General features: G+C 41.8%; 1 protein-coding gene across 3 annotated transcripts; it reads left to right on the top strand.

The window, feature by feature from the left end:
- The first annotated feature begins 758 nt into the window (after window positions 1–758).
- DDX58 (DExD/H-box helicase 58) lies at window positions 759–23716 on the top strand. Of its 3 annotated transcripts, none has more exons than XM_018086185.2 (18): window positions 759–1067; window positions 1188–1319; window positions 2775–2953; window positions 4738–4888; window positions 6680–6805; window positions 7629–7742; window positions 8696–8849; window positions 9636–9894; window positions 10712–10775; window positions 11189–11290; window positions 13354–13511; window positions 14144–14279; window positions 15159–15307; window positions 16545–16635; window positions 17353–17523; window positions 19052–19203; window positions 21035–21184; window positions 22882–23716. In XM_018086185.2, exons 1-18 carry the CDS (start codon window positions 962–964, stop codon window positions 23176–23178), a joined length of 2691 nt encoding a protein of 896 aa, XP_017941674.2. In that variant the 5' UTR covers window positions 759–961; the 3' UTR covers window positions 23179–23716. The 3 variants fall into 3 exon arrangements, with proteins under 3 accessions (XP_017941674.2, XP_029821297.1, XP_029821298.1); XM_029965437.1 differs by having other exon boundaries at window positions 10613–10775; XM_029965438.1 differs by lacking the exon at window positions 21035–21184 and having other exon boundaries at window positions 10613–10775.
- The last annotated feature ends 1421 nt before the right edge of the window (window positions 23717–25137 follow it).

Genomic DNA, 25137 nt, shown 5'->3' with positions numbered 1-25137 from the left:
TGCAGAGAAGGGATATTGAATACTCTAGAGTAAAGATGGACTAGAGAACAGTAAAAAATACAATGTCAATGCCTTCTTCAAAGTACCTCCTTCTGTCCCCTGCTATCCCCTGCCCCTGTATTGAGCCACTACCCGTTAGTCATCTGTTTGAATATGATGCATCCATTCTACATATTAATGGTTAGAGGGAGGTTTGCATATGGACTTGTCATGTTTAGCAGCACTTCTGAACTGTGGGTGCTTTCTGCTCTGCAACACGATGGCCCCCTTTGTGAGCCTTCTCCTCCTTTGATGTCCACTTCCCTGATACAGTTTTCAAAAAATTTAAGTACTTCTATCTTTTAAAAACCGGGATACAGCCCATAAAAACCCGCACAGGGCTTTCTGGGGGCAAAAAGGAAGAAGGGGTAGGGGATGCCTTTGCTCCTATTCCCTTGCTGTGCTTTCCCTCACCGGCAGCCGCAAACGGGGCTGGTCACAGGGTTTCCCACCACGTGCATGGTCGGTTTTGGGGGGGAAGGGGGGGGTTGCTGTTTTCTTTGTTGTTGTTGGTTTTGGGGTTTTTTTGGTGGTGGTGGTGGTGGTTGGGTTTTTTGGTGGTGGTTTTTTTGGGGTTTTTTTGTTTTTTTTTTTTTGGTTGGTTGGTTGTTTTTGGGGGGGGGGGGTTGTTGTTGTTGTTGTTGTGTTTTTTTGGTTTTTCGCTTTTGCTTTTGCGTAGGGCAGACGCAAGCGCAAAGCAGCGTTTCCCTTCTGTGCCGCTTTCTGTTTCTGTTCTCCAGCTGGCTTGAAGTTTCTTTTCCCCGTCGCTCCCAGCTTGGGGGCGGCTTCCACTCGCTCCCTACTGGCTCCGGCCGTGCTCTCCCAGGGCTGGGGCGGGTTCCGCGCACGCAGCCGGGACCGGGACGGGGACCGGGATCGGGACCAGGAGCGGGGCCGCCGCCGGTGCGCAGCCGGCCTCGCCATGACGGCGGAGGAGAAGAGAAACCTGCGCTGCTACAGGCGGTACATCGAGAGGATCCTGAACCCCGTCTACATCCTGAGCAACATGACGGACTGGATGTCGGACGGTGAGAGCCGGCAGCGCCCGCTGCCCCCAGCCCCGCGGGTGGGAGGGCCCCGCTCCCCGCCGCCTCCCTCCAACCCCTTCCCCCATCCCTCACTCTCTGCCTGTGTCGGGCTCTTGCTAGAGATGAAGGAGAGAGTGCGAAAGGAGGAGGAGAAGGGGGTGACGGCGGCCGCCGCGCTGTTCCTGGATACCGTGCTGCTGCTGGAGGCGGAAGGCTGGCTCCGGGGCTTTCTGGACGCCCTTGTTGCAGCAGGTCGGTTCCCACTCGCCGGGTGGTTTTGTCCGCTTCTCCCAGCCCTGCCAGAGCCGCAGGTGCCACCCGCGCTCAGCCGGGAGCTGGGCAGAGCAGCCCAGCGCACCCGGGATGTGCGGGGTCACCACGCTGGCCATGGGCTTCTGCCACACCAGGGTATTGCCACACCAGGGGAGATGCAGTGGGAAAAGGCAGGTTGACGGAGGCTGGAAATAAAACTGTTGGAAGGTGTGGGGAGGCGCCCGTGTGTGAAGGAGCTGGATTTGCCAGCTTTCCTCTCTGCATGTATATTCTATCATAGATTCTTGTTGGTGATATATTAGATATCTTGAACCCCAAAATCTCATGCCATAAGCCGCTTCTGGTTTAATTTCCTCACTGTTAACTATTAATAGTTATAGGACCTCAGTGAACAAATATTACAAAATTTCTTATCGTTTGGACATAGCCTAGTCTTCCCTTAAAGCAAATAATAGGTCCAGAGCAACTTTTTACCAGCCTGTGATAGTCCTAATTTCTGAGTTGCAAAAAATTCTTCCTTGAACGTGCTGATAGTGTTCAGTTTGGTGTACATTCAGCAGGAAACTGAAAAAGTTAATTTGCTGATTTCAAGTACTATCCCAAGTACTTGTTAATTGGGCTTGAGGCTAGAATTTGGGATTAATCTTATTTTTGGCAGATGCAGCAGTAGGCAATAACTAGTCTAAAGACACGGTGGTAAGTGTATACATCATTCTCCTGCTCCTCCAAAAGAAAATAAGGAGTTAGGCAAATTCCTTCTGTGTGCCCACAAGTTCCTCTGGGACCCAGATCTGCTTTTTTCCACCCCTCAAGCAAATCATACAAGTCTTTAAAATATGCTTCTCTGCCACTGTCTTTTCCAGGACAGCTATTTGATGACTGTCTAGGCTGCAGGTGTCTGCAGTGCTGTCTGTTAAGGACTGACTTGAATCTAATACAGCAGGGATTTTTGAAGAAGGGGGAAGCCAAGGACAGGACTAAAAGATAAAGGGCTGGTAAATAAAAGGGGACTAAAGCAGCTTGTGATTCTGAATAGTGTCCTGTGCTGTGGGAAATCCTCTGAAAGAATATCATGGACTGCAAGGATCGAAGGATTGTATGATCAAAAGACAGGGGTGGTTATGGTTGCTTGAGTGATGTGACCTGTAACATTCTGTAACTCTTTTTCCTATTTGCAAGCGTTATTGTTCCTTTAGCATAGGGTTTTTTTCATGCTAGACATACAAAGAAACTTACATTCCCTTTTTCTAAGGGAAAATAGTCACTTATTAAATAAAAATTGTTTGTGATTCACCTAGATTTTCATCATTTATTGGGCAAAATAATTTTAATTTCTCCAGTGTGGCTGAGAAAGCAGGGGTTTTTTCAGCTTGTTCCTACCTATTCTAGCTGGAGATTGAATTCATAGTAACAATTTGTCTCTTTTTCTGAAAGGTTACACTGGACTGGCAGAAGCAATAGAAAACTGGGACTTCAGCAAACTGGAAAAACTGGAACTGTACAGACAGCTGTTGAAGCGGATAGAAGCAACAATGCTAGAAATTGACCCAGTAGCACTCATGCCTTACATAAACACATGCCTGATAGAGAGGGAGTGTGATGAGATCCTGCAGGTATGGTAAAGTCCTGGTATTTGCTTATTTTTGCTGCAGAGAAGTGCTGGCTGCCTCACCTGTGGGATGAATTGGTGCCTGTGTGACGGCTGGCTGGGCAAGGAGGATGGCTGGCTACAGTCCCCTGGGGAAGGACTTTCTTTCCTCTCCTTAGAGGAGGCCTTGCTGTGTGGCTGCAGCATCCCACAGCAGTGCTGTTTGCATTTCTCATTCTTCACCCCTCTGGCTTGGTGGACAAGAAGGCATGCAAAAGGATGGCCGGCAGGGAGGCAGGATTGGGTGGCTTTGGCATTGACAGTGCTCAGCCGTGTATCTTTGTGGAATCCAGTCTCACATGAAGAGATCTCAGGGGCTCTGCAAGGTGCCACATTGCAGGGGAATGGGTGCCTTGCTATGCCTTTGAAATAGGCCCCTTTCTGGAGCATTCACACTCCATTAACGCTCCTAAAAATACAGATCAAAGTAGACAAAGTGGCATTTGTGTGTTGCCTACATTGATTCTTTCTTGTCATGGGATTTGACATATTCTATTACCTTAACTGTAGCAACTACTAGAAACTTTGTGTAGCTTTTTGGGTTTCGTCAGCACCGAAAGGTAGGGTGAAATGGAACTTCTGGTCTGAAGTCATTAGCTAAATGCTGTGTCACGGAATTTGATAGCGTTTTCATTGCCTTTGGACGTGAAGCTGCCATACTGCTACCCAGTTCTAACTCAGTGCTGTTATCAATGACTGATAATGAGTGATGTTACCAATGATTTACTGGTTAATAATAAGTACCAGTGCCCTCTGAAGGAGTGTGTAAGGTGTTCTCACTTCTTACGACTCCCGAGAAGGTTGGTTTGCAACTTTTTTATTTTTAAAGTGCTGTTTCTCTATGGAGGTACATAACGTTTGGAAAGCTATGGCATCTGACCAAACATCAGGTCTACCATAAATTTTGTAGCTTTGTCTTTCCCTATTCTGGAATGGAATCATAGAATCATAGAATCAGCTGGGTTGGAAGGGACCTCCAGGATCATCAAGTCCAACCCTTGATCCAACACCGCCGTGGTTACCAGACCATGGCACTAAGTGCCACATCCAGTCTCATCTTAAAAACCTCCAGGGACAGAGAATCCACCACTTCCCTGGGCAGCCCATTCCAATGCCTGATTACCCTTTCTGTAAAGAGTTTCTTCCTAATATCTAACCTAAACCTCCCCTGGCACAGTTTAAGACCGTGCCCTCTTGTCTTGCTGATTGTTGCCTGGGAGAAGAGACCAACCCCACCTGGCTACAACCTCCTGTCAGGTAGCTGTAGAGAGTGAGGAGGTCTCCCCTGAGCCTCCTCTTCTCCAGGCTAAACAACCCCAGCTCCCTCATTGGACTTGTGCTCGAGTCCCTTCACCAGCCTTGTTGCTCTTCTGTGGATCTGCTCCAGCCCCTCAATGTCCTTCCTGAACTGAGGGGCCCAGTTCAGTCTCAGAGGTTTATGGCAGATACAGCTTATTACAAGGACCTTTCCAGACGAAAATTCACCGATTATCTCTGTGATGTTTCAGAGCTTGTGAATATTTGAGCAAGTAGCCTACCTATTGATGTAGTCCAGGTAAGTTTAGTATACAGCTAGGCTGGCAGAATTGAACCAGCGGTAGGTAAATGACTGAATTTTATTGGAAAAGCTTTTATTCGGTGAGGAGGAAATGCAATTTTCAACTGAACATCAAACATAACAAATCAACTACCAAGCAAAGAACGGTGCTTTTGATCACTCAGAACCTACAGCAATTTCTGTTTGTGCAGATTTGTGAATACAGAAGCAAAGCAGCGGGGATAACTAAACTCATTGAATGTCTCTGTCGCTCGGATAAGGAAAACTGGCCGAAAAGTCTTCAGTTGGCATTGGATATGGCAGGGTATTACAATGCAAGTGAACTGTGGAATTTAAGAGAAGGTAAATTTTGAATTGTTTTTATGATGCTCTTTTCCTGTTCTTGTACCAGATGGATGAATTTTTTTTTCAGGAGAATAAGACCAATTTAAAAGGATACCGTTGGACTACCTTGCTTATTGTTGTCTAAAAATAAAATCCTTTTTAGAATGTATTTAAAATTTCTCTTATGTAATATGAAATACAGGTATTATCCTATGAACAGTCAGAAATTAGTTTTTTGAGTATTTTTCCTCCCATATGATTAGGAATAATGCCTTTTTTTGGTCATCAGAATCAGACAGCATAGAGTCTGAAGACATAAAACTAGCAAAACAGTTATTTTCTTCCTTCTCTTCTTCTGTATTTCCCCTTTTGCCGTCTTTTTGGTTGCTTGAGTTGCAATAGATGCAATATTTTCTGATAAAATTTGATTAGTAATTTGATAGTCTAGAGTGATACACTTCTATGATCTACAGAGCAGATCATACAATTTTTTCTTTGACAAATTGATAAGCAGCCCTTACCAAGTGACTATGTCCATATTTTGTAAAAGTGCAGAATTGCCTGTCATAAGATTTTGCTTTTGTCATTGAATTTACCTTTCCCTACTTGAAAAATACTGATAAGAATAGCCTGCAGCACGGGAGAGTTTAGAGCAGAATACATTATTTTGCCACAAAATAAATTATTTTAGATAAATTGGACTGTATTTCTTCATACCTGTATTTGCTGTCTCCCAAACCCTAAATGTTTGTTTAAATTGTTTTAAATTAATGAATTAATTAATTAATTGACTGGGACAAGCTATATTTAAGTGATTTCTTAAGCAATATTTCTAATTTTTAAATGTTTTTATTGCTGTAGTCAAAGGGTGTAATTTCTTATCTGGAGATTTGATTATTATATATGTATAAAGTTATGTACATACTTAATAGATTTCTAAATAATTTTACATGTAAAATAATAGATAAGAATAATACCTATATGTATATAGATATTATTTTATGTAGCTGGTGGCTATAGATATTATTTGGTTGACAGTTATATTTTATAAGTTAAAGATATCACTGTCTTTTGGGGAAGCTTCCTGTAACATCCAGCTTAAAAAAGCCAAAGTCAGCCTGTTGAAGAAACATTGTCTATACTGGAAGCATTTTCCTGGTAGTGGTTAAGAAGTGTTGCTAGTAGAAGCTAACTGCAGATATTGTGTACTTTCTGGAGCTGGATTGGGGTGCACATGTGCTTGTTCTCCCTCTCCAAAAGCAGCACTATCGTGATCATGTGTTTTGCTTGCAAAGAAACTCTTCATGCAAAGCCCAGGGATGGTTCTTTGAGAAGGTAGTAATTATGGGGTCAAAGAAAATTTTAGCATCTTTGTAATCTCCTTCAATTATAGTGTAAGAGAAAGAATGGAGATAGTCTTACCATTCCTGGGTCCTTTCAGAAGGTGGGGAGAAAGGGAGAACAGAGCTTTGAATTTACAAAGCTGCTTTGAACTCCGAAGTATTTTTCATGCTTGTGGTTAATGTCCATGTTACTCAGTGTTGTCTTGTCAGTAAACACAGAGGATATCACTTTCCTCCCAAACTATTATCTCCTTTGATTTTTAATGGATAGCTACACGTTCACCAAATATGTGGTTCTTTTAAACCCAAGATTCTCAGTGCTATCAATATTCCTTGAAAGGGAGCCTGGATGCAGCATCATTTTATGTAGTCTTTCTATGCCAGCAACCAACTCCATCACAACAAATACAACATTTTAAAATCAAAAGGATCAACAATATGCTTTTTTCCCCCCCTGATTATACAGATAATGGCAAAGATGCTGATGGTGAAATGACAGGTGCCTCTGACAATTGCTTTGAAACCACGATAACATTTGCTGAAGAAGCAGAGTGTGATAATAATCTCAGTGAAAATCTTTCTTCGGGTTCAGGTAAGACTTAAGAATTAAAAACAGTTTGTGGTTGGTATTCTCCATTTCGTTAGACTCCTGGAGGACACGGATGTGGTGTGCCACAAAGGAAGGTACTGAGGAACTAGTACGAATCTCTGACTTGAGTTAGCTGTCTTCTGTTTTAATGCTTAAAGGATCTCATGCTGGGCATTGCAAATGTTAGGGGTTGCCTCTCATTTGTCACATTTCTAGTGAGCAGTTCTTCTGTCAGCTCATTATCAAAAAGGTCTCCAAACACCAGACTGTTGTCGCTGCACCTCTTCTCTGATATAACTACTTCACACATGATGAGATATTAACCGAGCTGAATGTGGCTGTAAAGGATCTGTGCAGTGGCTGTCATATCTTGTATGGCAAATTTTGCTCCACCAGTGGTTTCTAGTTCCTGTTCCAGAAGTGCAAACCCTCTGAAAAGACCACAATTTAAGAGAGTAATAACTTCAAAAGTCTGTAGAGCAGAAGGCTGGAAGGAATACTGTGCATACATTTGGGGAAAAATAATCCCTTGTGGGTTTTTCCTGAGTTGAAAAAAAGGACAAGATTAAGTGAGAGTTGTCAGCCAAGACCTTTAAATTAGTTCATTTTAGGAAGCACAGTTGAGAGGTAAAAAAAGCATGCCATCAAACCTACACAAAATTCATGTTTGGTGCATCTGTCCTGTTAAAAGGCTGCCAGAGAATGCTCTGGATGGACTGCAAGGGCTCTTCTACCTCTGTCATTTTACACAGCAGCTGTATGGGGCACAATATATTTTATGCATTTCTGTTGTAACACTCTTCACAAAAACATGGTTCTTTCCTAGGAATGGTCCATCAGTCTTCATCTGTTTATGAACCAAAGAAGGCTCGAACCTACCAGATTGAACTTGCACAGCCTGCTATCAATGGGAAAAACACATTGATATGTGCCCCTACAGGTAGGATGATACACATTTTTTAGAAAGATTCTCTTAGATAGCTATGAAGGATAGGGAAGGGTAAGGGGTTGAGTCAAACTTTTTCAGCTATTTATATTTAAAAGCAGTCTTGCTTGCAGTAGATCCATATCTAACCTGAAATTAATAGCCATGGGCAGCACAGAGACTGAGCAATTCAGGTATTCCTCTTGGCACTTCAGTGCCTGTATTCAGATTTCCATGTTCTGACTTCCACTTTCTCAGTCTCTGGTGTGGATTTTTGAGGTAAAATCAGTCACTGACCTTTGCAGACATTTAAGAAATTTGACTTGCAAGTTGAAGGAAAAATAGGACGAGTTAGCCTGAGGCTCCCCTGTTTTCTCTACTGCAATGCCTACAACATCAAGACAGCACAGAAATTTTGCAGTAGCTCAGGGCTGAGTTAAGAAGATTGAAGTTAGCAGGCAAAGAGAGATCAATCACCTTTCTTTGCACCCATGTTTTCCATGTTGCTAGCCTGATTTTCCCCTAAGCCCTGGAGAGACAGGGACAAAGAAGAACTCTGGATGGCCTGCACAGTGAGCCTGAGTGCCAAAGGAAAAGAAGTGTGTGAGGAGCAAGACTGCACGGGGAAGGAAGGAAGCTGAAAGTGCCCAGTGTCCATACCATAGTCTGGTTTGATGTAAGAGCAGAACTAGATTCAGTGATTTCGAAGAACTCAAATACAACTGCAAATGGGTATTAATTTCCCTCTGCTTAGTGGTCCTTACTGACTGAGACTGTGAGAGAGAAAGAGACAATTACTCACCTGAATAAGCAGCAAGCATGTGTTCAAAAAAAAAAAGAGAGTCTGGAAGTGTAACAGCCCCCTTGTCAACTCCACTTTGTTACAGGGCATCTGGATGAGACAAGCTACTGCTTACAAATGCACCCTTTCATATTAGTGCTTTACCTTTCATGTTTTTTGTTTAAAGGATCTGGAAAAACTTTTGTGGCGCTTCTGATTTGTGAACACCATTTGCAAAACATGCCCTCTGGAAAAAAGCCAAAAGTTGTCTTTCTTGCAACCAAAGTGCCAGTGTATGAACAACAGAAAAATGTATTCAGACAGCATTTTGAAAGAAGTGGGTAAGTGCAATTCTACCTGATGTCTTCCTCCACAGAAAATAAACTTCCCTTTAGGGAAGTCTGCTATGGCAGACTTTGTTTGGAGAATCTGAAGTCTGCTTTTGAAAAGTTTAAGCACTGGTTGTTGCACATCTATGGAAATGGCTGAAGTATCTGTGCTTATCTCTGGTAAAGGGTGAAGTGTATTCTGTCTTGAGATTCCTTTCATCCCTGCTTCCAAAGATGAGGCAGTTCTAGGCAGCAGCAGTGAGATTCCTCTTGTCATTCTCAGAGTCTTTCTTTTCCAAATGGAAGGAACCAAACTGCTTTGATTTTTCAACCTCTAGTCAGAAAACGAAAGTCCATCTTTCAGATGGGACTGAAAATTGCTTAGAGGGGCATTGACAACCTATAGCTTCTGACTTTGAAGGACCTGATTACTGAACATCAACATATATCTCCTTATAGCTTATAAGAAAAGGAGACTGCTGAACAGAAAACAGTCCCGTGATGCCAGACCTATACAGAAAAGGGATGTTACATGAGAACTAACAGATGCACCTTAAATATACAAATTCATCACTCTTCAAATCTAATATATTTCAGTTAATGGTAGTTGAAATCCAGTTGCTTACCCTCAGCAGTTTCCTATCTCAGCTTCTGTGGTCAAACTGCCTGCTCTCCAACTATTTGACATTTAGAACTTAGTAACTACCTTTCAGGCTTGCTAGAAAGTCCATTCTTCTAGCTTTTTTTGCCCTGCAAGATACCTTTTTTCATACCCTGTTTTTTGCATCTTCTTCCCAGATATTCTGTTCAAGGAATATGTGGTGAAACAGTTGCAAATGTGTCGGTAGAACACGTTATACAGGACAGTGACATCATTGTGCTCACGCCCCAGATTCTTGTGAATACCATCGAGACTGGGATCCTTAGCTCTCTCTCCATCTTCACTCTGATGATATTTGATGAGTGTCACAACACCACAGGCAACCACCCTTACAATGTGTTAATGACCAGATACCTGGAACAAAAATTTAACTCCTCTGCAAACCAACTGCCTCAGGTAAGGCCCGTGCTGTCAGACGGGGTGGAAACATGAAAGAAAAGTATTTTGCAATGCAGTCAGCAAAGCCTGAAGTCTTTCTTGCCTTTTGTGCTGATCCAGTTCAAACTTCCATTTAACAATGGCTGCAAATTGGAACAGTAGCATCTGGAACACTTCTTCAGTCCTGGACACCTCCAGGCTTTCTTCCCATGTTACATCTTCTCTGCAGCTGCCGAGGACTGTTGAAGCATGACAAGGACTGGAGTATGTGAGAGCAAACAGGAAAGCTAAACCGGAAAAAAACATGTAATTTAGTAATCTTCTTGTCACCTCTCCATTGCTGTCTTCTGTGACAATAAAATGGAGCCACTGCCTCTCCTGGCAGGAGGATTTCATCCAGCTGAGAAGACAACTCTTAATGAATGCAAAGGATGGTTCTGGGGGTGGGTTTGCTGTTTCTCTGTGTGATAAGCACTGACAAATGCAGTTGGTTATGGGTACAAGTGGCTGGATAATTTATTTTAAGTTTAAATACTTTGAGTGCCTTGGAGAGGGCACAAGTGCAGACAAGATTTCGCTCTCAAGGTTTCATGCTTGCCTCTTGTTTACTTCTGTTACTTGTTTTATTATCTTGTATTTGAAGATGGTGGCAATTTGGTGACTGGTAATAGTGTCTCCTGTTTTTATTCCATTTGTGACAAAAAGAGCAACCACTGCTATTCGTGTATGTGCTCAGATTGTAGGTTTAACTGCTTCTGTTGGAGTTGGTAATGCCAAGAACATCAAGGAAACTATAGAGCACATATGTACCCTCTGCTCCTACCTTGACATACAGGCCATATCCACTGTCAGAGAGAACAAAGAGGATCTGCAGAGATTCAGAAACAAGCCAGAATCATGTAAGCACACTTCAGTTTTATTTTCCTGTGAGATGCAAAGCACCATGATGAAGGCAGCTATCCAATTCCCCTTTTTTTAGATTAAGGTAAAAGCTTAAGACTAAGCTGGAGCTTTGCTTTCTGCTAGCTTGAAAAGAGTTTAGGCTTGCATTTCATTGTTTCCCTGCAGTAAGGCAGTGCTCACTGGGCACATTTTCTCTTTGCTGTAATCCACATTCTCTGTTTTTATTCCAGTTCTGCCAGTGAAGGCTGGGGGCAGTTTCTTTCTGTGCAACTACAATACTCACTAACAGTAAACCTGATTGTGATTGCATACAGCACCATAGAGAGAATACTTCTAGACAAGAATTTGTTCTGTGCTGCAGAAAATGTTTTACTTACTTAGGCCACTGACTTCTGTTTCTTGTCTCTAGATGTCAGATGGGTTAAAATGCGAGCTCAGAATCACTTTGCAGACATTATCTCAGGTCTGATGTCTGAAACAGAGGCGATGATGAGGAAGATTTACTCATCAGGTAATTTACTCAGAGGGTAAGATTCTGTAATATGCCTGTACTGCAATTCAGTATTTGATTATATCACTGTGAATCCTATAGCTGCTAGAACAGTCACTCCTTTTCCACTTTCTTTCTACTTAATTTTTAACTTGCCTTTAACCAATATTTCCTAAATAAGAGATTACAGATAGGACAGTCAACTATTTTCCTGTTATATATGACTAGTTCGACAATCAGAAATCTTTTTGCCCAAATTTCAACCTGTGTTTCATGAGCTAAGAATGGTGTGCTATTGACACTGTCAAATCCTTCTGAATTAAAGAATCTGAAATAAAGGGGCTTGCATTCAAAATGCAATGAGCTGGATTTCTTGGATGAGAGGTATCTGTATGTTCTTATTTAAATATTTCTGCAACTCCTTCATACTTAAGTCTGCCTCTGTTAGGAAAACAAGAAGGGTCACAGTTATGGCACTACTTTGGATTTGTAATTTCTTCCTTATAGCAAAAGTTTATTTTCACACTTGCTGCTCTGACATTTCTTGTATTTTCTTTGACCTCTGAGTTGCACTCATGAGTTATTTCTAGGGGTGCCCTATCCACCTATTCTGGTCAGCATTCCCTCCTCTTTATGCCTCTGGGTTACCCCTACTTCCACTGTTTACCAGGTCTCCATTATTTTCTACTGAAAAGCATCTGAGGTAGTTTTCTAGAGTAGGATCTGTGGAACATGAACAACAACATGGCCACCCAAAAAACTAAACAATTGTCAGTAGGATCCCAGCTTCAGGAGCTATAGTGCAAAGAGGAAAATGCATGACTGTGAGAAGATCATTAAGTCTCGTGATCTTGACACCTAATTCTGCAGTCCTTCAGAAATAAACTGGTCTTTTCTGCTTTTGCAGAATTCTCAAATGGTATCCAGTACGTGGCTATTATAAAAAATTTGAGCTGAAGGGGTACAAAGTAGAGACCCATGGATGGCTATGCTCAGAATCAGTCTTGGTCTCTCCCGCTTTGAATTAAAGGATATTGTCTGTGCTTAGACTGGCTTTAGCACACTGACTACAGTCCCTTAAGCCTGTTTGCCTCAGTTTTAGATTTCCTCCCCTGCCCTCTACTCCACTTTCCAGGTATTTGAGAGTGAACTATATTCTGGGGTAGGAAGAGAAAATTAAAAACTTCACCCAACAAAAAACCCCTCCACTCAACCAAAAAAAAAACCCAAACAAAACAACCATCCCAAGAAACCCCATCAAATAACAAATACAGTGAGAATTTCAAAGTTCACTTTAACTTAAGCAAACACTTCTGAAGCTTATTTGTGCATCACAGTTCCTCTTGTATGAGTGCCATTGGCTTCTCCCTCTGTGGACCCTCTGATTACTGAAGTCTGTGAAGCACTCAGGCAGAGTATGTAGGCAACAAACAGTTACTGCCTAATTCTGCCTCAAGCACAGGCCCTTGGATAATATGCTTGTGGACTTTTTGACAATGAACTGTTGAGTAGCTGGTAATTCAAGGAGCAATGCACATGCAGGTTTTTGAATACCGTAGGCTTCTTATAGGATGTGAGCTCTAATTTTGTTGCCAAAGTCTCTGCAGATGTGTATATGTACACAGATCCTCAGTTGAATTGTACTGGATTAATTTTAGCCTAACATCTGGGTATGTGTTGAAACACAGGGAGTGTAGAAGACACAGACTCTTCACAGATGGTTCTCAGAGGCATGACAAGAGGCAGTGGGCACAAACAGAAATACTTAAACATCAGGAGGAACTTTTCTGCTGTAAGGTGGTCAAACACTGGAACAGGTTGCCCAAAGGAGTTGAAGTTTCTGTCCTTGGAAGAACTCCAAGTCCATTTGGACATGATCTGGAGGGACCAGCTCTAGGTGATCTGCTTTAAGTAGAAGGTTGAACTAAAGGTCTCCACAGATGCCTTCCAGACTCAGTGGTTCCATGATTGTATCGTGACAGTGTTCTTCTGCATAGGCTTTTCAGAGTCAACATTAATGGGAAGTGTGTTATTACTTACTAGTCAAGATGAACAAATGTTTTTTTTATCTCCTCCTTTACTAGATACTATCTCCCAAATCAACAAGAATGATTTTGGAACACAGAAATATGAACAGTGGATAGTTCTCACTCAGAAGAAATGCAGACTGTTGCAGCTGGCAGATAAGGAGAAGGAGAGCAACATTTGTAGAGACCTTTTCATTTGTACCGAACACTTGCGGGTAACTGTGTATCTTCTTTCCTTCCACGCAGAGGTGGAGTCATTCTATTACTTCTGATACACCTAGAAGCAGGGGTTGAACCTGATTGCTTTATTTAGAATCATAGAATATGCTGAGGTGGAAGGGACCCATCAGGACCATTGAGTCCTGCACAGGACACCCCAAGAGTCACACTATGTGCCTGAGAGCCCAAACTCTTCTTGAATTCAGACAGGTTTGGTGCTGTGACCACTTCCCTGGGGAGCCTGTTCCAGTGCTCAACCACCCTCTGGGTGAAAAACCCTTTCCTGATATCCAAACTAAACCTCCCTTGACTCAGTTTCATGCCATTTCCTCCAGACCTGTCACTGGTCGCCAGAGCAAAGAGATCAGTGCCTGCCCCTTTGCTTCCCCTTGTGAGGATGTTGAAGACTGAAACAATTAGACATAGGCTAAAGCATAGCATGGAAGACTTGTGCCTTAATATACTCTCTAAGAACAGATTAATGCAGAAGAGACTTTGTAGTGCTTGTGTTGTCATGGAAATGGAAGAACATCACAGGTTTGTAGTACTTAATCTAGGTAAATAAAATCTGTGTTCATCCTGTCCCATGAAAAATGAGGCTTAAATGTGCATGTCTCTTTCTGAGCAGAAATTCAACGATGCTCTCATTATCAGTGAAGACGCACGCATCGAAGATGCTTTAGCCTACCTAAATGAATTTTTCACAAATGTGAAAAATGGACCATATACAGAGTTAGAGAAGCAACTGACGGACAAATTTCAAGGTATTTCCCACAGTACCTGTGACAATTGCAGGGGAGAAGAGAGTTTATGCTAGGATGGTCCAGGTGTTTTCTTCAGAGTAAGTGCAGTTGTTTTTCCTGAAATGGCACTTTTCAGAAGATCTAGTGTCTGTGTGGGTGCAAATGTAGTGTTAGAGTAGGGGGGGGGATGACTTATTTTCTGGGACTGCAAGCCTCTGATGCAAGAGCTAAGAAAACAGTAGTCATTGTAGCTGGATGCTGTAGTAGGTTCTTAAATGCCTGACCTGGAGATAAGGCAGCAGTATCCTTCCAGGTGGGCCCCACAGGTACGGCAATACTCTATGATCATGGATGCTGGCATCATTAGATAAGCCAACATACAATGATCAGTGCACTGCCTGGCCTTCTGTCCAGTGCTCCTGGATAAATCCCAGGCTTCTGGGTAGAAGCAGGGGGCCCTTGTACCCTTCTGATTGAAAGTCAGAGGTGGCACTGTTCTCTGCCTTCTGATTTAGTTAGCAGTGGGCTATATTCCAGCCTGTGTTCTGGTGTGTTGCAGTGTTGATTGCAGTTTTAAATCACTGGGCTGTCTGCCTTTGTGTGTCCATTTTTTCCTAAGGAGAAATAACAGTGCTCTGTGCAAGAACTGATTTTGTTTTGTTGCTGTGTTTTGATGCACAGTATATCACAGAAGTTCTCCTGTCAGTTTGCTACAAAACGTGAGAAATTCATAATTTTGTTCTTCCTGGGGGTTTTGTTGCATTTAACCAACAGCTTTCTCTGCTAAAAAGAGAAGCTAAAGAGAATATGTGCGGTATTTGAAAGTAGGTTTGTGGGGGAGTTCTGCTTTCTGAATTAAAGGAGCTAAATTATTCAAGACACCTCTTTTTTTTCTTTCAGAGAAAGAACCAGAACTGACTGCCCTTTCAAAAGATGAATCAAATGAGAATCCCAAGCTGGAAGAGCTTGCTTCCATCCTGGACGAAGCATACCGCTATAACCCACAAACTCGCACTATTCTCTTTGCCAAGACAAGAGCCTTAGTAGCTGTAAGAATTCCATTTTAAAGCTCCTAAAGTGGGAAGTGGGAAAACGTAATGCCTCATCTGTTACCCTTCCCATTTTGATCTGAAATAGAAAAATATGCATATATTTGATCTTCCTAAATTTATCTTTTTTTTCTTTTTCTGAAAACTATGGCGCAGGGGTGGTGTCTTTCATCACATCCTACTACATGTCATAGTTGATTGTTAAGCCACCAGATTTTTACTTTAGGTCTAAAGTCAGTTTTAACAAGATGTGTTACGAGAGTTTTGGCTTTAATGTGGCAGTGCTATAAATCAGCAGCTCTACTCTATTACTGATGGCACGTCAGGAGGTATTTATACATTTCCCAGAGGATTTGTATGGGCGTAAAGGAGGTTTGTGTCCTAGCACCTGTTTTTGATCAAGAAAAAGGAGACTCTGTAGAGCAGATGTTCTCTGGACTCTTCTTATCACTGATCTATTTCATACTTGGCTAGGATCAAGGATGTAGGCTGGATGACCTTTTTTCTCCCTTCCAATGCCTTGTTCCCAGAAAATGTTCATGCTTGAAGTAAATGTGCTGCTAATCATTAGCTCCAGTAGCTTTAAAACATTTACTGCAAGGTATCATTAGTCTCTGGCTACTGTCAACAGATTTATCAGCTGAGAGACACAACCACATGTTTTATCCTTGGGTATAGACATGCTGGACGAATTGCAAACCAGAAAAATATTAAAGGCAGGGTAAAGTCCAAGCTAACAATACCAAGCAGCTGCTGGCAGCTTTTCAATTCAGATTTAAAAGCCTACCATGGCTTGGCTGAATTTCGTTCTTCTGTAAGAGCAGTTTGGAGGTGCTACTTTCACTTCGTAGTGAGAAAGTCCAGTTTGTAAATAGCAGCTCCTTTCCTCTGATCCCAGAGGTGTAGCAGTCAGTGATCTGTTTGTTTATAAGAGAAAAAGGCACACTTTTTAGCAAGGAAAGGCTTATTGCCCTCTAGCCAGCCCTTAAAGTTGCAGGAGTAGGAAAAGTGGAAATCAGCTGTGGCATGGTTCAATCTGGCATCACAGCTGTGACCTTTCCTTTCTCACCTATTATAAATATTCCCTCCTGATACACAAGTTCCACCTTCTTTTCTGCTTTTAGTTCTTCTTTTGGAAGTATTAATCTTCTAGGCAAGCATAGGCAAACTCTACCTGTCTATCTCAAACAAGCATTTAACCTGGACAGAGGATCTAACTCCCTGATTTGCTTTACAGGCTTTGAAGAAGTGGATAGAAGCAAACCCTCTACTTAGCCACATAAAGCCAGATGCGTTGATGGGTCAGGGAAGAAAAGAACATAAAACAGGTACACAGATTTGCACTGAGATATAACATAGGTTAAAACTATGGAGGCTATGCTGCTAAAATGGTTCTGCTTTTCCTGTGTTCATCTTCTGTGCTCTTAAACAGAGGAAGGTCATGCAAGTTTGCACTTGTGTTCTTCATACCTAGAAGACCTTTAACCAATCCTAAGTAGACCCTTGCCTTTTCTATCCAGAATCTTTCGTTAAAGCAGCAGAAGCACTGTCAGTGGCCCTTTTCTGCAAGATTCTTTAGCTAGTTCAAAAGCAGTTTAGAAACTTCACTATCATGGCTTCTTGTGATTAATTCTAGTGTTTTCCCTGTTCCTTTTTATAGATCCCTCTCTTATTTTGTGTTCCATAGAACAAAGACATTTTAAGGTAAACAGAAGTTACAGCCAAAATGCTTTATCTACAGCTTAAGTCAAGAGTTAGCTTGGGTTTTAACTAAGCTGTATGGGTCTCTCCAGTAAAGATCAGCTGGGTGTTTTGTCTGAAATGGTGTTTCCCAGGATGACAATTCCCGTGACACAACAACAGCAATCCCTGCTCAGTGGGTATAATACATACCCAGCTGCATATGCAAACTTAAAGTAGTTTTCCAGTTCAAGAGGACATACTAATTTTTAATCACTTAAAGAAGAGCAAATGCAGGTATCTTGCTCTTCAAGATAGGAACTCTTCAGTGCTTTTTTTCCTGCCATTGTTCTTTGTTACTGTAGGTATGACCCTGCCAATGCAGAAGGGTGTGCTGGATGCCTTCAAAACCGACAAAGACAGCAGACTGCTAATTGCTACATCCGTTGCTGATGAAGGCATTGATATTTCTGAGTGCAACCTTGTTGTGCTCTATGAATACTTCGGTAATGTCACCAAAATGATCCAAGTCAGAGGTATGGAATGTTAGAGCTTTTACTGTAGAAACCTGTTTGGGCCTAGAAATGGACATGAAGTGCTACTGAGTGGCACACTGGAAATACTGCAGTAATATGTGCATGTCTTGCTGTTGTTCTTCTGTGCCCCAGAGCAAAGTCAGATGAATGATGGGACATGACACATTTGTTCGCGGAGCCGCATCCTTGATGTCGTGTGACTTTTCTTTCGCCAGGCAAATTAGCCATACTGCACTAGGTTATTGAACTGTTGAGGACTGATAATAACTGTTGAGGACTGAGTAGATAATTTTACAAGTAAGCAGAACTATGGCTGGAAGAGCTGTAGTCAGAAATAGTGCAAATCGTTCTGTGACAAAGGACTGCTGTAATGGAGTTTAATGTATTGCCTTGGCTTCTGAAGGCCTTCCCCTGCCCACTTACCAACCCAGCTCCTCCAGGGTACCTGAGGCCTTCACATGTGCAGACCTCTAAAATTTAAGACCAAAAAAAGGCAAAAAAAAGGCAATATCTTGGCCTGTCCAAAGAAGTATGTCAAGAATTTGGTCTTGAATTTTGGTGATTTTACAGTATGGCCAGCGGAGGGGAATGAAGAGCCACATTAAATACTCATTTCTGCTTAACACTCCTAAACAGCATAAAACTGCCTAGTCATTCAAGGGTGGATCTGAAATATTTTATCCTCTCACCCAAGTAGTTAACATTGTGACTTGACAAGAAGTGATCTCCATTGCACTCGGTCTTCTGTTTTCAGGGTTTTTGTCCTGTGATTTTCTTATTTTTGTCTTATAAGGAAATAATTGGCCCAGAATTCACCTGGGTGAAAGGATAGTGTTTATTCATAAAAAGCCATAAAGAGTCCAAAGGAAATGGGTTATATCAGTTTTAAACCACATACAACCATGATTTTTGTGGAACTGGAGCTCGAGAGGAAATGTGAACACTTTTTATAAGTGAAATACTTCTAAACTGCTATAAGATCCCTGTAGTTCTTAGTTTGCCTGTGTATCAGCAACAAAAACCAGGCAGGCAGCAGTCAGCTGGCAGAGATGGCACTTGCTTTGTTGTCTCTTTTCTTGTCAGCACTGTATATCCAGTTTCTCAGGTTTTTGTGATATAGAGGTTTGGGGGTTTTTTAATAGACACCAATTAGCAAGGCAGAAAACTAATAAATAAGACTGAGATGAACTTCTTCCCTTTATATTTTTATTTTACACCACAAGAAGAAAGCAAGATGCTATACAATAATTGAATTTTAAAGCATGCCTGAATCTAGCTGAGGGAGTCCACAGAAGCAGGCACTACAATACTGGGTGGGGGATATCCATGAGGATACCTGGAATGAGACATCTTGTTCTGGTTTGTTATTGAAGAAGAAAGAGCTGAGAGACTGTTTTTTAGAAGTAGCATTACCTGAATCTGAACACTGGAGACAAAAGCAGCCACGCAAAAGGCTCTTATGGCAGAGCTGCCACATTTGCAAATGTTGTTAGGAGTAACTAAAGAGAAAAAATGTGTTGCTGTATAGGTCGTGGAAGGGCGAAAGACAGCAAGTGCGTCCTTGTGACAAGCAAAGTGGAAGTGGTTGAGAATGAAAAACAGAACCGTTATAAGGAAGAAATGATGAATGCAGCTATTGAAAACCTGCAGAACTGGGATGAAACAACATTTGCAAGAAAGGTTTGTGATTTTTGCTGTTTTCATACTCAAATCTCACAGGCATTACCTATTGAGCCTTCACCTGTCTAGGGCCAAGTAATAACCTGAGGAAAGTGCTCATTGTATTTGATTTCAGACAAAGGCTAGATCAGCAGAGAAGGCACAGTGTATACTGCTCGCTTGCAGAATGTCAGCTGTAGTGTAACTGCAAAAAACTTACAAGTTGAGGTAGAATTTATGACCTGTTGCTTATGAACAGAGAAGGACCTGTGGGTGATGTGACAGTTGGAGGCTGTCTTGGGCACGTGTACAAGGATGCTGTGCTGTTACGCAGCCAAAAATCAGAAGGGCCAAAGCCCAACTAGAACTTCATATGGCTACTGCTGTAAAAGACAATAAAATGTTACTGTAAATACATTAACAACAAAAGGAGGACTAAGGAGAATCCCCATCCATTACTAGATGTGGGGGGAAGCATAGTGACAAAGGATGAAGAAGAGACTGAGTTACTTAATGCCTTGTTTGCCTCAATAAGACCAGATATTTTGGGGATACCCAGCCGCCTGAGCTGGAAGACAGAGATATGGAGCAGAACGAAGTGCCCATAATCCAAAGGGAACTGGTTAACAACCTGCTACACCACTTAGACTCACACAAGTTTGAGATGTGATGGGATCCACCCACGGGGTACTGAGGGAGCTGGCAGAGGAGCTCAGAGAGGCACTTTCCATCATTTATCACCAGTCCGGGATAACCAGGGAGGTCTCAGGTGACTGGAGGCTGGCCAGTGTGACCACCCATCTACACAAAGGACCAGAAGGAGAATCCGGGGAACTACAGGCCTGTCAGCCTGGCCTTGGTGCCAGGGAATGTCATGGAACGGATCATCTTGAGTGCCATCACCTGTCACGTACAGGACAACCAGGGGATCAGGTCCAGACAGGATAGGTTTAGGAAAGACAGGTCAAGCTTGACCAGCTTGATCTTCTTCTAGGACAGGGTGACCTGCTTGGTAGATGAGAGAAAGGGTGTGGTTGGTGTCTGCCTGAACTTTGGTAAAGCCTTTGACACCATTTCCCACAGCATTCTCCTGGAGAAGCTGTCTGCTCATGGCTTGGGTGAGTGCACTGTTCATTTGATAAAAAAATGGCTGGATGACTGGACCCAGAGAATGGGGGTGAATGGAGTTAAATACAACTGGTGGCCAGTACCAATGTTGTTCCCAGGGCTCAGGGAAGACCGGAATAAGCCAGTGGCAGCCACTCCAAATAAAAAGGCTTTATACACAGTTCTGCCATATTCCCTTGGACTTACAGATTTCAGAGACTGAGCTGTGCCCTCTGGCCTTGGTGAAATTTCTTCTCCCACCTCCAAGGGTTGGTATGGCTGCTTCCTCTCAGAGGATTCTGTTTCTGCATTTGGTTCCCAGCTCCAGTGGTTGTTTCTTCTTTCTCTACCTGCAGTTTCTGTGGTCTCATGCTTGCTTTCCAAACCACGAGCTTCCCAGAGCGGCAGCACTACCTGTGCTGCAGGGAGTTTCACATGACTTAGTCTTCACACAGACTTAAGAGCCTTACAAGCAGAGAGGTCATAAGAGGCTAGAGGGGAAGGAGGAAGAGACAGCATAAATGCTGTCCATCACATAGTCTTATTCTAGTCCTACATTCTAAACCTGGCAAATAATACCATGTTCTTTCTTTGGTATGAGTTGCTAGAACAAGGCATGTTTTATTTTGTTTTGTTTGCTTTAATTAATAGGTTCCTAGATGTTACATATCCTGAGTCATGTTCAAGCTGACATTGGGGCTTCTCTTAATTTCATAATGATCTTGATTTTTATTTGTTAATAAAGATACGTGACCTGCAAGTGAAGGAAAAGGTATTACGAGATTGCAGGAAGAAAGAAACTATAAAACATGAAGTAGTGGAAGGGAAAAAAAATCTTCTGTGTGGAAAATGCAAAGCCTATGCCTGCTGTACAGATGACATCAGAATTATAAAGGTATGGAAACACATCCATGAACATCAGGGAAGTCAGCATTATTGAACCAACAGCATTGGTAATCAGTGTGGGAGTTTGCTATGTTGTGCAAACTGGACCAGAAAAGAAATTCTGAATAAATCAGTAAACCACAGGAAGAGGTGTGACTTCGATATATTAGTTGATGATGTCTAAGGTGTGCAAATATATATGGCAGGAATCACTTCAGTTTTCCTAAGCCCCTTTGAAACTGACGAATTTTGTGGAAAACCACCTGATCTTCAATTACATAACCTATTAGTGTTACTGCTGGATATTTACCTTCCTGATTAGTGTGAGATTGGAAGTCTCCCTGCAGTTGAGAGATTTCTCCCACCATTTCTGTCAACTAAAAATTACCCACACAAGGTACCGAGATCAGCTCACTGTTTAACTCCTTGGCTTCTGGGCCAGTTTTCAGTTTTGAAAAGCAAGGTAAACCCTGGTTTCACAAGAGGAACCCTTTAATTCTTCTGTATTATTTTGTTTTCCATTCTTTAGGTAATTCACATTGCTTCTATGTATCTTACAGAGACATTCTGATTGTACTCTTTCTGAACATCAGGATGTTTTCTGTAGACCAAAGAAGGCAATACTCTCTACAATGGAAAGTGATGATCATGGAAGAGAGGCTTTTCTGGGCACTTTGAGCCTCTATAGTTCTGCAATTTGTTCTCTTGAAGCTGCTTCTATTTGTCCTGCTCTTAAAAGTGCAGTTGTGATGTGTTAAGAGGCTTCAGGCCACAGCTGAGCATTACAGAGTGTTTGCCTTCAGGCACTTCCCTTATTCATCAAGAAAATATTTTTTTTTTTACCAGCTGTTTTTGGAATGTAGAGGAGTTCACTACTCCTCTGCACAGGCAAGATGCATGAGCAAGAAGTTGGGAATAGCTCAGCTTTGTGAAAACCTGGTTACATTTCTTTGGCAACTCTCAAGGGGTATCTAAAGCACCTCTGACTTTTACTTCATTTTATGCTGCTGGCTTATCACCTTTACCTGTGCAGATTGATCCAAGAGCTCAGAAGACTCCTCAGTAAGAGTTTTTGCTTAGTACTCTGCAAATAACCCCTCAAACCATTTTAAATAATGCCTACAAACTGAGTTCTGTCATAGTTCAGCCTATATATTTTATGGAAGATGCATTTTCAGGAGGATCTAGCATTTTCAGACTCCAGCACAAATTATAAATATGCTTTAAAGTACGGTTTTTAATTTCTGCAGTCTTTGATTATATATGTTATAAGCATCAACTGTAGCTCCTTCATCTTGTTAGGGCTGTTTTTTCTACCACTCCAAAGTAATTGCATCACCCCTCATGGAAAGCAGGAGTCTCTCAGAGTTGTCCATTGTCTGAATAACTCTCTTAGTTTTATGCACAAGGCATAAAACCATGCAAGCATGGTTTCCTAAAAAGCTTAGTAATTTCAAATATATATAAGCTGGTGACTGGTTATACAAAGCAATTGTTTTTGGTTTTGATAAGCCTAGGCCTGGGCCCTGGTATTCAATGGACTGGGGGAAAAAAGAGCAATGAGCGAAAGGGGCTGGAAGGTGAGCCTCCTGCATGACAGGAATCACCTTAACAGGGAAAACATACTTGAGAAGGGAAGAGGAACATCAGAAAAAAATGAGGAATGTTGTTTCTACTACTAAGTACTTCTGCCATGTGTTGTTTCAGGACTCTCATCACACTGTCCTAGGAGATGCATTCAAGGAGCGTTATATAATGAAGCCTCACCAGAAACCACGTCCATTTGATGTTTTTGAGAAAAAAAGCAAGATGCATTGCCAAAAAACTAATTGCCAGCATGACTGGGGGATCACAGTGAAGTACAAGACATTTGATAATCTACCAATCATCAAAATCAGAAGCTTTGTAGTAGAGGACATTGAAACTGGGACACAGATGGATTTTCAGAAATGGAAAAATATTAATTCTTCTTTGAAGAATTTTGATGAAGAAACATCCAGCTGAACTCCTCATTTTAATGAATATATCACCCTACTGCACTCAGCTGAAATACTGGATGATCATTTTTCATGTATAAAAGACTTTGTTCTTTATGCTGATATGCTGAGCCCCTTGTCCACGTCTGACTGGACTATAAAATGCTAGTATGGCCACTAAAAAAAATTTGCTATATAATGAAATATTTCACTAGAAGTTTCATGAGAAGGATAAACATGTGCCTAAGTATCTAGATCTGAATTCTTGTGGCTATGAAGCTGGTCTGAAAAAAAATAAGATCAAGATGAACGACTAACATGAAACATCTAACTTTAGGTGACAGGCCACAACTTCAAGAATTTTTGTGTGAAGCAGCATATTCTTTGTTACTACTACTGGCTGGATTACACCTCCAGGCAGACAATATGGCTTACACGTACAAACACTTTAGGCACTATTCTAGCTACTCTTAAAAAAATTACTTTTAATGTTATTTATATATATATATTCCTTCTCTCTAAAAGATACAAGGACTCCCTGAAACAACATCTCAGCCTTGGCCATATTGATCACCATAACTGGTCTACTCTGGCCTCCAATCGGGAGGTCTGGAGACACACCATCTATAACGCTGCTGATGCCTTAGAGAAAGCACGCAGGATCACCCTTGAGGAGAAAAGACAAGGCAGAAAGAATTGAGTCTTGCAGAATATTCCACCTAAGGAGTCTTTCTGCTGTGCCTTTTGCAAGCGGACGTGTCTATCTTGTATTGGCCTCATTAGCCACCAGTGTGTTTGTAACAAATGTGGGTAGAGCCCTTCCCAAATCTTCATTCGCGAAGCCCGGCCATGAATTCCTTCTCTCTAGTCAGATTCCAGACCTTTCTGGGAAAAATGGAAATTGCTACAATTATGAAATATTGTTATATTTGTACCCTTTAAAGCACCTGCTGATTCTACACATTTTCAATGAGGTTAATATTCAGTATTTCTGGAACCAGGAAGAAAGACGTTTGCAGTTCCCTTTATGCATTTGATAGTGTAATAAGGTATGTATGTAGAAGAATTATGTGTCCAAAACACCCGAACTCTGACAAAAAACCCAAAACCCACCTCGAAAAGGAACATAATTTTAAAGTCCAAAACCAGTTTAAACTACCTAAATCCTAGTCAGTGAGGCCTGCGTTCTGTTAAAGTGTTGTGTGGCATTAAAAGCAAAAGAACTGCTTCATGTTCTACCCCAGTTCATGCCTTTTACCATGAAAGCTGTATGCACTTCGAACAATGAATAAAGATGATTTATGTTTGGATAATGCCTTCCCTCCAAAAATAATAGGAACAACAGATTTTTGAAAAAGGCCATTTTAGCACTTTCTAATTAAAAGTACTTGGAAAATCACAGTCCTTAAGTATCAGTTTGCTCTGATTTTTGGCATAAAAAATAATCAGCCCTAAATTTCACAGCTTAGAGTAATAACTACTGGGAAGTTACAGAATTTGAGAAGTTTTGGTATTTTTCTATTCTTTGAAAACAAGAATTTCAGTCTAAACTTTGCAGCTCAGCCTAAATAAGTAATAAAGGTTGACGGGGTAACACATTAATTAGAATTCAAATTGATATAACAAGCCTTCCCTTCAGTACACAGTGGGGATGGGAGGTGGGGAAGAACACCAGCACTCTTATCTGACCTTTAAGAACATCTGATTTTTTTTTCATTGAACCCAAAGTTGCATATTTATTACTAAGATTGTGGCCATATTAACAACTCTCTGTTAAGATGCTTCACAGAATCACAGAACAGCTGAGGGATCTCAGCTGGGAAGGATCTCTAGAGGTCATCTTGTGACCCAAGGTAGTTTGCCCGGGACAATGTCCAGACAGCATCTGCGCCCACTGCTTGCTCTGTCGTTAGGCACCACTGAAAAGACTCTGGCTGTATATTCTTTTGTGCCCTCCATTCAGATATTTGCACACAAACAGTGGAGA

This window comes from Manacus vitellinus, unplaced genomic scaffold (assembly GCF_001715985.3).
Source record: "Manacus vitellinus isolate BGI_N305 unplaced genomic scaffold, ASM171598v3 scaffold_9_pilon, whole genome shotgun sequence".
NCBI lineage: Eukaryota > Metazoa > Chordata > Aves > Passeriformes > Pipridae > Manacus > Manacus vitellinus.
The sequence above is the reverse complement of the archived record's forward strand: the minus strand, read 5'-3'. Positions and strand labels throughout refer to the sequence as shown.

Excerpts from the sequence above, each read along its gene's own strand:
- DDX58 (XM_029965437.1), top strand. The coding sequence starts at position 962 with ATGACGGCGGAGGAGAAGAGAAACCTGCGCTGCTACAGGCGGTACATC. Across the intron at positions 7,743-8,695 it reads ATTGATATGTGCCCCTACAG|GATCTGGAAAAACTTTTGTG; the intron begins GTAGGATGATAC and ends TTTTGTTTAAAG. Across the intron at positions 19,204-21,034 it reads AAACAACATTTGCAAGAAAG|ATACGTGACCTGCAAGTGAA; the intron begins GTTTGTGATTTT and ends TTGTTAATAAAG.